At 45.0% G+C, this 14,361-nt stretch overlaps 2 protein-coding genes across 2 annotated transcripts; one reads left to right on the plus strand and one right to left on the minus strand.

Moving 5' to 3' along the window:
• The first annotated feature begins 7,184 nt into the window (after nt 1-7,184).
• LOC109736812 (protein CutA 1, chloroplastic) lies at nt 7,185-10,819 on the plus strand. The gene is made up of 6 exons (XM_020296024.4): nt 7,185-7,389; nt 8,104-8,189; nt 8,463-8,525; nt 9,436-9,467; nt 10,400-10,494; nt 10,620-10,819. Exons 1-6 carry the CDS (start codon nt 7,217-7,219, stop codon nt 10,702-10,704), a joined length of 534 nt encoding a protein of 177 aa, XP_020151613.1. The 5' UTR covers nt 7,185-7,216; the 3' UTR covers nt 10,705-10,819.
• A 1,460-nt stretch (nt 10,820-12,279) lies between these two features.
• LOC109736811 (thioredoxin-like protein CXXS1) lies at nt 12,280-13,891 on the minus strand. The gene is made up of 3 exons (XM_020296023.4): nt 13,583-13,891; nt 12,882-13,004; nt 12,280-12,727 (listed from the first exon to the last, which is right to left on the minus strand). The coding sequence occupies exons 1-3, from the start codon at nt 13,694-13,696 to the stop codon at nt 12,545-12,547; spliced, it is 420 nt and encodes a 139-aa protein (XP_020151612.1). The 5' UTR covers nt 13,697-13,891; the 3' UTR covers nt 12,280-12,544.
• Between the last annotated feature and the right edge of the window lie 470 nt (nt 13,892-14,361).

The raw sequence follows: 14,361 nt of genomic DNA on the forward strand, positions 1-14,361 counted from the left end.
AGATCTGAGCACAAGTTCAAAAGGCAAAGTCAATTTTGCACCCATGAAACTATGTCTCCGCCTCCACTACTATTACCATCAAAAGTAAATCAGGCATAGCACCATTTGTGTGGCGGCTGTTTTTAGGTCAGTTGATATTGAGCCGGTTTTAGTTGACTGATCTCTGTCGGGCTGTCCCAGAGCCGCCGTTTTCCGCCCCTGCCGCAAGCCGGGTCATCATCACTTCCGCCCCGAGTCATCCGGATTGGGCCCTGCTGCGACCCGCCTCGCCTGTTGTGGCCTGTCTCCATTGAGACCCGCCGTCGAGCCTGCCTTCAGTGCCACTTTGGTTCAATGCACCCGCCTGGGTTGACCCGTCTGCCGTCGTCACCGTTGTAGCGTGTTTTAAGCTGCCCTCACCAACGCGCACTGAGTTGCTGAAAGGCTTGCCGGGCCTGACTCATGGCTCGCCGCGCCTGTTTCTTTTTGGATGCATCCCGCGGGTGCGTTGACTGATCAAAGGACTCCTGCGGTGGCGAGGGACAGTGGCAGCCTTGTTTATCTGGTCTACATACGGTTACACAAAGTGCACCCGAAGGCAGACTGCAAAACACTGGTGTTGTGGATACATTATATAGTACTGCTAGTACTACATGGAGATTAAAAGCTACTCCCTCCTTTCCGGTTTATAGGGCTTATCTCAAAATTTTAGTTTTTCTATTTTATAAGGCTCAATTTGGCTGCTTCCATCACATGTTCCGATTCCAAGGTGCATTAAATCATTGCATGCAAATATTAAGAGAAAATTGACCAATGCATATAATTTGTGCATGCATGCATTGCAATTAATGCATTGATCAGCATACTTTTTGGGGGGAAACAAGAACATTAATTGGGTGCTTTTGCGAATTACAAAAAGTATTCCACCACTCACCATCTACCTTGGTTAGTGAGATTTTTAAATTGAGCCTTATAAACCGGAAAGGAGGGAGTACTGCCGTTTCTTCATCTCATCAAGACAAATGAATTTTTATGGACGGAATAAAAAAAGCAATGAATCATTGCGGCAGTCACAAAGGCCACATGGGGTGCTACTGCTACATCAGCTAGACGTACATGCAGGCAGTTTATTTCCTGACCAACTACGTCCAGCATTATCCACCATCAGTGTCTGTATTCATCCGATAAAAATACCAGGTGCTATTTGCCCTATTTAGTTTTAAAGCATATATTAATTCATTCGAGCACAACTACTCTGCTCTATGGTGTTTTTTATATGCAGGGTAACTATTTACTACAAAAGTGGCATTATAGCGCGGATACGGACCACACCGGCTTACAACGCCGTGGCCATCTCTCGCGACTGCGCCGGTTTACAACGAGGAGGACAATTTACCCGTTTGCACCGGCTTACAATGCCACGGCCGACTCATCCGTCTGCTCCTGTGGACGACTCGTCCCTGATTGATTTTAGCTTCACCGTGGTGATCATTAACTCCACGGCGGATAATTTTCGACCTAACACATCAGGTGATATCCGTCCAGACTATTTTAAATAGCACATATTAACTTTTTTCTTTTGAAGAACAATTACTCTGGCCTGCGATGTTTTTGATGCAGGACAATTGTTCACTACATCAACACGACGTGGTTGACTCGCCCGTCCGCGCGGCTTACCGCGCCCGCGATTGCCTCGCCCGTCCGCGCGGTTTACCGCGCCCACGATTGGCTCGCCTGTCCGCGCCGGCTTACAACACCGCGGCCGATTCATCTGTGTGTACCGCCTCTGATGCTACGGTCGTCTTTACCGTCCGTCTCTCGCGGCTTGGTCTACATCAACACACCGGGCCGCACCTGTCTGCATGAGCTGTTTATTGAGTATGAGCAAGTCACTGCTTGGGAAGCCCGGTTTTCTTCCAACAAACTGGAGGCAATTATCATGTATTATCAGCCGCCATCTGCACTGGATGGATCAATGGGCATGCACGCAAGTCGCCGCCATTACAGTTTGGTTAACTTCAAACAGCCAGTTAGAAGGAACCATTGGCCGAGTTGCTGACACGGCTCATACGGGATCATTTATAACCCGCCGCAGTCACCTCAACATTCTGTGGATTCACATCGCGGTATCAATGCCAATGATATACACCTTCTGCTATGGTCAAATACGGAGAATCTCAAGACAACTTCCTCGAGTCGTCTTAAGACTCGGGGGCTACAATGATATGACTAGGCAAAATTGGCCAGTATCAGCGAATCAAGAACTCCGGGTCATTGGAGGGAAAAATAACCCGGTCCCGGAGGCTACTGCTGCATTGATGAAAATTTAAAGGCCGTCAGAAACTTTTCGGCTTAAAAAGGTGCCTGGTAAAAAAATTTCGGCTCAATAGAAGAGTTCAGGGTTATCAAAAGAGATTCCGGTTTAAAATCCGGTTCAAGGGAAATCTGTTCTCCCACAAAGTTCTGAAGCTCTCAAATCCGGTTCAAAATTCCGGTTCAAGAAGAATATTATCTCTTGCAAAGTTGAGTTCTCAGGAAAAATTAAAGGTTGCCAAAGAGAGCTTGCTGCCATGATGCGCGGTTCAAACAGGGGTATTCTGCCTGATTGGCTTATCCTATGGTCACTTGGGGTCTTCCTGTTCAAACATAGGTCGTATTCGAACCAAAGAGAACATAGCTGTCTGTACCCTCTTGATCGGCACAATGCCAAACCCACTAGGAGGCTTCTTGATCGTATTTGAATCATAGCTTAACCCCTTTTGGGTCCGACTTTGATCGTATTCGAATCAGAGTCGTTAAAAAACTCTCAAGGTCATTTGGGGGCTTCCTGTTCAAACATAGGTCGTATTCGAATCAAAGAGAACATAGCTGTCGGTACCCTCTTGATCGGCACAATGCCAAACCCACTAGGGGGCTTTTTGATCGTATTCGAATCATAGCTTAACCCCTTTTGGGTCCGACTTTGATCGTATTCGAATCAGAGTCGTTAAAAAACTCTCAAGATCATTTGGGGGCTTCCTGTTCAAACATAGGTCGTATTTGAACTAAAGAGAACATAGCTGTCGGTACCCTCTTGATCGGCGCAACGCCAAAACCACTAGGGGGCTTCCCGATCGTATTCGAATCCTAGCTTAACCCCTTTTGGTCCGGCTTACTGATCGTATTCGAATCAGAAGCCTCGCTTTTTTCTCTTTGTTTGAGTTAAGTTTTTTTAAAACAGTCTTTTGGGTTTGTCTTTAGACTTTTTGTTCATATCTGAAGCATATATGTGGTTTCGATTAACCCGGCTTGACTTTGGATGATAAGTCGCCATCATATGACAATCATAAACATTTGGAAGTTTTGGCTTCTAAAGATTGGGTTATCACCCTTACTGCACAGGTATCCTAAACCGGCAGTACGATTCAATATCATAGGAACCGGTTTTCCAAACCGGATTATATTATTCAAATCTTTAATAGCCAACATGGATGGATTTTTATTATGGTTATCAATAGCCAATATTATGATGGAGGTCTTCAAAGTCGCTTCAGCGCAATGGTTATTATTTTATTAATGGACATGATTTATTTTTACAATGGAGGGAATAGTCCCGAATCGCTGCAGGCTTACGACCCGGCACTTGGGGGCTACATTATTCAAATTGAGATTACATCAAATATACAAGTCTCATGCCACTGCCAGCATGCTCCATGGCACTTGGGGGCTAATGTAAAGTCATTTTTTGATCAACTTATTGAAGACCCGACTCATCCCATTGTAATGAGCCGGCCCTTGGGGGCTACCAATTGCTCCTGTAAAAAAATTCAAGGTACACAAGCCTCAGTCCATTATATTGAAATATCCACTACTCAGTTGGTAGAGTACAAAGCTCTTAACCTTATGGACGTGGGTTCAAGCCCCATGGTTGAGATTACATCATATGATGTTATTATCAATGAATTATATACAAAGTCCCAGCTCAGTATTATCTTACTGAGCCGGCCCTTGGGGGCTACACGTTGCCGCTCAAGTCTACATGATCATATTTACAAAGTCCTTACTCATTATTGCATAATGACCCAGCCCTTGGGGGCCACACTGGTTGAAGCTTTTATGGGCATCAGGCAATTACAAGTCCCAGGTTGCTGCAAGCATGACAACCCGGCACTTGGGGGCTACATATGTGGAATATTCAGTTTTGACTAATGATTGAGATGAACAATCTGGATTTCTTCAAAATTGCAACATTTATATTGAAGCAAGTCTTAAGCTATCACAAGACTTGGGGGCTACAGGTAATAAGCATATAAGGAAGGAATGTCTCCAAAATTATCAGTTTTCAGTAAGTCAGGGATCATATTATCAGTCTTGGCCTGAATAACTCAAGAAGATCAATTACATGACCCGGCGTCTGCAACAGTTATGACCCGGCATCATCTGTTTTATAACCCGGCAGTTTTGGCAATAATAAACCGGCAAGTTTTACATCTTTAAGCCGGCTGAAAATCATATGAGTATTTCAAAGACCAATATTTCTGTCAAGCTAGAGCATTGGAAGCCAAGTCAAATGGATTATTCTTTATAATATTTTTTCTACAAGAAAACAATGTCAGCAAATTGATTATGAAGCTGGTCTGTTAACCCGGATTTTTTCAGAAGAAGTGCCCGGATTTTTTGCATTGGCAAAGTTTGAACATATCTGCTAAAGGAGGTTTGCTATGAGATCATAGATACATATTATGAAGGAAATGACAAGGACTTAAGGATATTCAGGTGCCGGCTTACAAGAATATTTAACCCGGAGCACTACCTGTCAAGTTTCTTCTTGTGTTTATTTTACAGGATCAATTTACCATGGATAAATCCAAATTAAACTAGGGGCTAATGTCGGGGATATACCCCGCGGTATGACCCGGCCGGAATTATGACCCGGCCGGACTTGGCGACTCACGAGAGACCCGGCTGGAGCTAGGCGACTCACTGGCGATCCGCCCGGATATAGCGGTTTACATGTAACCCGCCTGGACATTGTGACTCACTGGAGACCCGGCGGGCGGATCAGACGGACGACAAGGCCCAAGCCCAGCAGGCCTGTTTATACTGTGGTGGGCCGGCTTAAGAGGAAAGCGTAAGGAATATTCCTTTACAAAGGAAGCAAGACTAGGACTCCACTTGTAATTGAGTAATCATAATCCTACTAGGACTAGTCATGTAACCCACCCCTTCAACTTATATAAGGAGGGACAGGGCACCCCAAGGAGGGACAAGGAAGAAGCTCAATAATCTTTAGGGCTAGACACAACTAAAGGGGAGCCGGCTTATGTGGCGACTCCCTCATGAGCATAATGAGACATAGCCACAAACAGCAAGGGCTATTACCGGATGATGTTTCCTGGGGCCCGAAGCAGTCTAAATCCTTGTCCTGTGTTGCATCTCTCGATTCCGCCCAACCCCTCTCAAGTTATCACATAAATGCGTTGGCCTCGCGACTAAGTCCTCACACTAAGGACATTTGCCGTGACAATTCCACGACACCAGGAATACGAGGCGTTTTTCTCCAAAACGCCTTGAGAGCAAGTATAATAGGGTGACATAAGCAGGCTATAAGGAATATAATAGTATATCTTTACTTAGTTGGAGGAGAGAGAAGAAGAGAGAGAAGATAAGTGGGTTATTGGTTAGTAGCCAGCTGCAACACGAGACCCAAGACGCTTTGTGAGGATATAAGGTGGACCAACTATTGATAAACTAGTACATATTTTAAACTTATTATTGTACGTGCCTGCTAAGAGGTTGGCTTTAAATGATATGACAACTTCTTATAGCCGACCGTTAGCTGTATTATTAACCATGTTTTCAAAGTGTGTCCTGGTAATTTTTAAAACACCCCCTATGCTTTGATATATTATGGCATTTTATATAAACGCCTCTAACTATGCAGTCGCATTTTGTAAAACGCTTCGTAAGCTATTACATACTCCTTTCGTAAACTAATATAAAAGTGTTTAGATCTAATGCATATTACTGTAATTTTTTTTAAAATGCCATTAATCAAAGCATGTTTTGAGGCGTTCTTCATTAGTGCCTGTTAACAAGGGCCTTTAAAGGCATTTTGTTGAGAACGCCTTTAAAGAGAGATAATCTAAGGCATTTTTTAATGCTTTTTAGAAAATGCCTCTGTTTTAAAACCGTGTTGTAGTTAAGGATAGTCTTGAAAGAAGTACCACCACACGCCTTGCTTTGTTATAAGTGCGAGTTGCACGCCTTCTGACGTTCTGATTTCTCCTTCCCCTTCCGTTAGTCTATTAAGAATATGAATTATCGGTTAGATTACTTAATTCTCAAATTTTGATATGATTACAAGCACTGAAGCGCGTCGAAGGCGCACCGCCATCATCGCCCTGCCTTCGTCCGAGCCGGGCACAACTTGATGTAGTAGACAATTGGAAAGTCGTCGTGCTAAGACCCCATAGGACCAACACACCGGAATAGCAACCGTCGCCGATGAAGAGAAGCTTAGATCAGAAGGATCCGACCTGAAGACACATGAACAAAGACGAACAAAGACCGGATCAAAGTACATCCACGAAAGACAACCACCGCCCGAATCTCATGATATCTGCCGAAAACACACCTCCACATGCCCTCCGACGATGCTAGACGCACCACCATAATGGAGGCTAGGCGAGGAGAACCTTATTCCATATTGAAGAAGTCGGCGCCGCTCGTCTTCCAGAGCAGGACACAAACCCTAACAAAAACTTGAAGAAACACCTAAAAAACGGAGCCTACCCTTCACAAGGACCGGGATCCACCGTGCACCCATGGTCCTAACTCCTAAGGCCACATGAGACGTGGCAGATCGGCGACGCCGCCGACGGAAGGCAGAAAGCCTAGCCATCTTTCCTTGAAGAAGAGACGCAGGGACGAGAGACAAACGCAGGAGGCTTGCCTTATTTCAGATTTTCTGACGATGTACGTTAACGTTCACTAGAAGGAGACGTCCCCGTGATTGACTACGAAGGTGTATGTGATGATGTCGTCAATCTTAAAATGATGTGCCGGCTCAGTCTATCGGAGGTGTTTATAAGGATGGTGTGTGCGCGTATGTATGAGCGTCTGTACTGTGTTATAAGGAAAAATAAGCGAAAATAAAATTTACTGAATAAAAACATATTTACTGAACAGAATGTACCGAATGCACGGCACTACTAACCAGCCCACCCCAGCCAAGTGGGGCCGCAGATACTAGAAGATGCCACTCTTCCCCGCTCCACTCCGAGCCCTATTCTCCCCTACCACCGCCGCCTCCTCCACCTCCGCCCTGCCGCCGCCCCGTCGACCGCCGCTCGCGGGGGCTCTCCTCTTCCTCAGCCTAGGAGCCGTAGCTGGTTGCGCTCTCTCCACCCGCCGCGTCCCCTTCCTCCGGTACTCCATACCCCTCCCTCCTCCCCCTCCCTCTGCCCTCAATTAACAATTCGTGCCTAGATTCTTGTAAATATCTCTGCTTTCTACGAATCTATGGTACGCGATTGCGTACTCTCGAAAAGAAAAAACAATTCGTGCCCAGATTCATGGGATTTCGCCAAAAGGGCGCGCTTGCTGGTTGTGATGGTTCAGCGTGTAGCATATTTAGCTTTTCTGGTTCCTAGCTCGTGGACTTGTCGTGCCGCTGCAACCCCGTCGATGTTAGCTTGGAAATAACCAGTCAGGCAATCACTTGCGCTTCAATTTTACAGTCATCCATGGATTGCTGTCGCCTAAGTGTCTGAAACCTGTGTCCCGGTGTGCTTGGCCGGATAAAACAATGTTTGTCTGTGTACACGGGAAAAAGATAACAAGGGGAGCCAATGAACTGCAGCGTTCCTTCAATGAACTGGTATCTATGATCTTTTTTTCTAGTCAAGCCCATCTGTTTCCAACCATTAGTTCTGGTCCATATTTCTGCAAAATCATCGCATAGGTTTTCAGATAATAACTGATGTGTTTCTGTGCTTGACTAATGCTAATAGTTTGATAATCTAAAAGTAGTACTACATTAATATTTACACCACTGTGATTTCTATGTGAGCCTGTGGTTATTTTGTTTCTCCTAATGTAGAATAGTTGGTATAATCAATGATCAGTTCTGAAACTTTACAGGGCAATAAGTTCTGCTCGAATGGAGTCTACTTCCACGACCGTGCCTTCCATTGTTGTCTATGTGACAGTTCCGAATCGGGAAGCAGGTACTTTACCTATGCCGTTGGTCTTTTTTTACTACCGTTTCATGCTACCATTGCCATTAATTAATCACAGATACATGCCATACTATCAGTTGACCAACTGAACTTAGTTTCACATCTGATAGTGCATTTGAGTTATGTTGTTCAATGGTCCAATTATAGATGGCTATATGGTATTATTTTGGCGAGATTGATCTCTTTCTTAAGCAGCGCTAAGAAATTTTGAATGGCTGTTTTTTTTTCTATAATCTTATTATTATTTTTCCTTTTCTGCAGGGAAAAAGCTATCAGCAAGCATTATCAGTGAGAAACTTGCTGCTTGTGTGAACATAGTGCCTGGTAGGAACTGTGTTCTCTTTCTGTTTATTCTGTGCCGCTAGACACTGATTCCTTTGTTTTTCGCGTGGAATAGTTGACTCCTGTCAACTGACCATCTTCTACAGTAGTTTTCAGTTATCATTTGAACCTCGTCATCTCTTCCAGTTTCCATACAAACCCCATGTTGTGCACTTTAGCAAATTGGCTTGTCTACCCCTTGCCTTGAACCAAATGTCATCAGTGGACCAGGATGACCATTAAACATTTGAGTTTTCCAAAATGTGACCTGTCAGGTGCAGCATCGTGAAATCACCACTGTTGGAACTAAACTTGATGAAAGGGATTCAATTGACGGCACTTATGGGGTCTCAAGTGAAAATCATGGTGAAAATGAAGGGCTGAAGGGAACTATCTTAATAATTATAGAAGTAGGGATTAGCGATGGTATTAGAGATGGAGTATAAACTATAAACATGTTATGCTTGATAGCTAACTCTGCTTGGTCAATGATAAAAAATATTTATATGATAGAGCAACTTGCTGTAGAGGTTCAACATAATTACTGTTTGAGATTTTCTACTTGAATTAACCAAACGTCTGACTATCATCGAGATCTTCAAGACCCCTTTAACAGTAGACCATAGTCAACTGGACTAATTGTGGGCATAGTGATGTGTGGGCAAGTTGACACATGGGTGACTTGATTGTTTGTGTAGAACATATGGGTGCAATGATTACGAAATCTTTTATCAAATTGTACTCTTTACTAACAATAAAAATATGCATTAAACTGATGGATATGCATTTGTCCATTAACAGGTAAGCTGCCTCATCTTCTCACGATTTCTGTTGTATATAGCTTACTGAGAAATCTTATTTTCAGTCATCATCATATCATATCATCTTATTTGATGATCGTTTCTGTTTCCAGGAATTGAATCTGTTTACTGGTGGGAGGGAAAGGTACATTTCTACTGATGCTTTCCTGGCCTGGCTAATTTGCAGTGCCTGTTACAATCAACGCTTTTCACCATGAAACGAGAGAATTTCTGCACCATGGTCCACCCACACCTATGCTTTGCGTCGTTAGATGTAACACTACTACCATGTGGATACTAGATACGGGTCAGGTTAGGATTCAAATTTTGTAGATTATGCTAATTCGGACATCTGGTCCACCACCAGCTCCATGTGCAGGCCTGTGCACACTCACCTTTTTTTGAACTACGTGGCTGGCTCAGTGCGCTAAACTACTCTAGCATATGAGCCCAACACCGAGATTGTTAAAAACCAATCTTATCATCAGCTCCTTGTCCTGTGCTAATGTCAACATTTTTAAAGTTTGTCTGCGAGGGTCAGCACAGGTCAATTTAGGTTTTAGGCACCGCATCACATGGCGAAACATTGAAAGTGCATTTAGGTACTTACATACATGCTTTTCAACAAGATAACAACAAAAAACAGACACCTTAAACAAAATGCTTAGGTCCCAATATACTAAAAACGATGGCATGCAAGCCATAGCCCCCTGGTTGTTGTGCATAAGGCGTGCAACAAAAATCTTAAATGGTCATGCCGCATGGGGGACAGGATTGTGCACAACGACGCGTCCCTCCTATTTTATTCCCTTATATCTCTCACCATGTAGTAGGTTGATTAAAAACCAGAGACCTGATAATCAGTGGTTGATGATTCCTGACGTACACTAGGAGGGCAGAATGTCACATATCTCAAGAAATGGTGCAAGGCGATGAATGGTACCGAGCGTGGGTGCAGGCGGACCATGGTCTAGAGCCACATTTCTAACCATGAAACTCCTTTACATGTGATGTCTTACCAATCCATTACAAAAGCACATATATTTAGTAGTTGTCCACAACCTGTTGATTCCTCAGGTGCAAACCGATGCTGAAGAGCTGCTCATCATCAAGACCAGAGAATCTCTTCTAAACGCCTTGACTGAACATGTGAAAGCTAACCATGAGTACGAGTAAGTTCTGTACTGTTTATCAAGATATATCTATTTGTCAGTACAAAGTATGGACCAACAGGTTATAATCAAACACGTTGGCTGTCCTGAACGGAGGTTTGTACTGTCTGGTCTTTTTCATGCAGTGTTCCTGAAGTCATCGCGCTGCCCATCAGTGGAGGTAACCTCAAGTACTTGGAGTGGCTCAAGGACAGCACCAGGGAGAAGTGATCTGGCTCGAGCTTTCCATGGACCTCATCTGTGAGTAGAGTACCTAGTGGTGTGCATTGTGGAGTGCCCGTTCTGGTTTGAGACGTCGAGCTTGTGCATAAAGACTTTAGTAGCCTCTCTGCCTCGATGGCGTTGCCGTGAAAATTTGGTCGATCTTTGCTGTCTCCTAGGGTCGAATAAAATTCAGAAGCATGCATGTCGCGCCTGTGGATTATCTCATCATTCTTTTCATCTAATCTCTTAAAAAACATGGGTATTATGTGTCATGAAACCATACTTGTGTTCCAAAAGGAGGAATAGGAGCTGAAGGACATGGGCGTCATTTGAGAAGACTACATCAACCATGTGCCTCACAACGGTATTAAGTAGGAGTAACAGCCAAGTGAGATTAAGCTACACACACGAGAGTAGTATGTGGCGTACGTTGAAAAAAGAGAGAAACGATGTGCGCTTTACCTCGTCGCTAAGCTACTAGAGTTCCAAGTAAAGAGTAGAGAAACTAAAGATCTGTCAGTAATCAGTAGGGAGGAAACGGCAAAATTGACAAATTTAACCTTAAAGCGAAAGTATTTCATAAACTAAACTGTTTTTGAAAATATTTCACACCGCAGACCCTTTTAAGCAGCGGCCGACAGCAAAGGCGCTGCATTCTACTGTGCAACTCCTTACAGCTGGGCGTTGCACAGTGTAGTGCAGTGCCTAGCTGGTCAGGCGTTGCACAGGTGTGGCGCCTGAGTGTTAGGCGCTGCACAGTAGAGGGAGTTGCTGTGCACTGCACATTAGAGATCAACTGGGTGAAATACTATTAAAAGCAGTTTAGTTTGTGAAATAATTTTGGCCTGAGGTTAAATTTGTGCCTTTTGCCAAAGGCAACTAACTAGTGATGATTGCCTGCCGGCACGGCAAGGGAGTTATTCATGCTGATAAAAAGTCTTTACTTGGCTTTCACTGTGTGGTGTGTAGCACAGTTGATAAAAAGTCTCTCCAATAATGCATCCTCTTTTGGTTTTCTAATAAGCCTTTTTACTTTGGATGATTGAGTACCCGCTGGCCGCAGCACGGAGCTGAATCCAACACGTGGCTGGTCTGGGGATCTGGTCACATGATGGCATCAGAGATGCACTGGGCCAATAACAGGCTTGCAGATTTGTTCATTCCAAGGTGATTAGGTTCAGTGGGAATCTGCCTACTGATTCAGATGCACCCTTGAAAAAAATTATACTGATTCAGATGCACCTGTACCAACACCGAGATCCATTATATGATACTACCTACCCACCCACATAGCTAACAAGATAGCAGTAGCAGCTGCTTACATAATCAGGGGAAGTTCAGTATAATAACCAAATCATCTGGCTTTGTATCTGCACTTTTGTGGTGATGCAGCAGAGATCACATCGTTCTTTTCCCTTTATTAGTTCACCCCAGAGCGAACTCTCATCTCACATGTAGTACTCCCTCTGCAAACTAATATAAAAACGTTTACATCATTATTTTTAATGATGTAAACGCTTTTATATTAGTTTGCAGAGGGAGTAAGATGTAACAATGGGAGCAAAGAAGAGCAAGCACCTGTCAGACAGTCACACACACACACAACTGTATTAACGGGCAAGTGTGAGAACAGTACACTGAACCATCATATTTTCAACCCAAAAACAAGAACACACGCATGCACTAATCGACAACAATTAATAACCTTAACCAGCAGCCAAGTCACACGCCCTACTCTCCTCTAGCGGGAAGGGGCACACACATCAGATCAGATAAGATTCAGAGTCACACACACACCGGAACCAAGCGAACAGCACTCGGAGAAGATTCAGAGACGGCAAAACGGCTATTTTTCGATGACTATGTCAGGGAGAGTGGTGACAGCGGAGCCGAGCGAATCGTCGTCGGAGGCGTCCACCATCTTGTGGAGCTCGTCCGAGTTGGCGCCGACGATCTTCTTCACCACCTCCTTGCCCTTGATGAGGAAGAAGGTGGGCATGGCCTTCACCCCCAGCTTGGAAGACACGCCCTGCATAAAACATATCATGGCGTCTCTCTGTTTAGTCTGAAGAAAGTTTAGTCTAAATCTTGTTGTGGAAGAATGATGGGATGTTTTGAAGCATATAAACAATAATAAGCCATGATGCGAGAATAATTAGGGGAATGAATGAATGACTGGTTACCGGGACATCATCGACGTCGACGAAGAGGAAGAGCATGTCGGGGTGGGTCTGGGCGAGCTCCTCGAACTTGTAGTTCATGGACAGGGACGTGACGCACCAAGACGCCCCAAAGTGAGCAGCGACCTGCACAACATGGAGGGATAATGTAACCAAAGTCACCCGTGAAGTCGACATGAAAAAACGGCACTCTGAGTCCAGAACACAATAAGTAATCATCAGGCCCATGCCATGCATTTTCTCATCAATTAACAGTACTATTTTTTTTTCTGCATCTGTAAAAGACAAGCAGGCAGCAGAAGAAGAGGATGGAACATGGACGAGACTTGCCAGCTCCCCGCGCGTGTGCCCATCCATGCCCATCCCCTTAAACTTAAAATTAGGGGGAGATGATTAGATTAAAAAGGTAAAAGAAAAAAAGACAGCTATAGGATGAAGTGCAGCTATAGGATGAAGTGAGAGCACGGATGGGAGCATGAAGAAGCAGGCAAGCCGGACAGGAAAAAGTTTCTCCTAGTTGCTTAATAAGGGGGGCTCAAACACGCAAAGGCGGTTAATTACGGCGGAAGATCTCCGGCTACAAATGTGGGATTTCGAGGATCCACGGCATGAAGACGCGGAGAATCCGGCCTTGGAGAATCAACACGAAATTGTACCAGAAGAAGAAGAAGAAGAAGAGGGGGGGAGAGGAGAAGAGGACGCACAGTGCGGCCTTCGTTGGCGGCCTGGGTGGTGAAGAGGTCCCAGGCGGCCTCCTTGTCCACCTTGACCACCCTGCAGCTGCCCACCTCCCGCGGCCGCTGGATCTCCGCGTCCATGCCGCCGCCTCCCTAGTCTATCTCCTCTTCCTCCTCCTTCTCCGGCAAGGAGAACAACAACAAGAAGAAAATCACAGCCTGTCTGCCCCGAGAGAGAAAAGGCAAGGAAGGAAGTGGCAATCCACTACGGGCTGCGCTCACATCAGATAAGCCGCTCCGCGCACAGGATTATATTCTGCGGGTGCGCGCCGGGTCCGGCCCGGTCCCGCCTCTACTCGCCTGCTTTGTCCGGTTCCGATTTTTTTTTTTGCGGGATATTTTATTTTTGCTGGATATTTATTTGTTTTACTACTGCCACTAGACCAATGACCCTAGTAGTATAGCAGCTATGCGGCTCGTGAAAGGGCGTGAGCTTCTCTATTATGTCTGTCGACCACACAAAAGACATGTTAGTGGTAAAAAACAAAGTCGTGTGAGCTAGGCAGGGTGGCATGTCGACGGGGATGGATGCCTGACTGCCTGTCCCCTTCGCCGGGAGGGAAAAAGGGAATGGCCATCAGGTGAGAAGGAGCTTTAAAATAGCACCAACAACGTCCCATGGCTTTTGCTGGCCAAATTGCAGGAGAGAGAACGGGCCGCTTGGGAGATCCGCGTCACGGTGCACCGGTACGGTGACGCTGGCGTAGCTTCTGGAATCTGGCTCGGCTCGCCGCTTGATTTGGAGC

This window comes from Aegilops tauschii, chromosome 2, assembly GCF_002575655.3.
Source record: "Aegilops tauschii subsp. strangulata cultivar AL8/78 chromosome 2, Aet v6.0, whole genome shotgun sequence".
In the NCBI taxonomy this organism is placed as follows: domain Eukaryota; kingdom Viridiplantae; phylum Streptophyta; class Magnoliopsida; order Poales; family Poaceae; genus Aegilops; species Aegilops tauschii.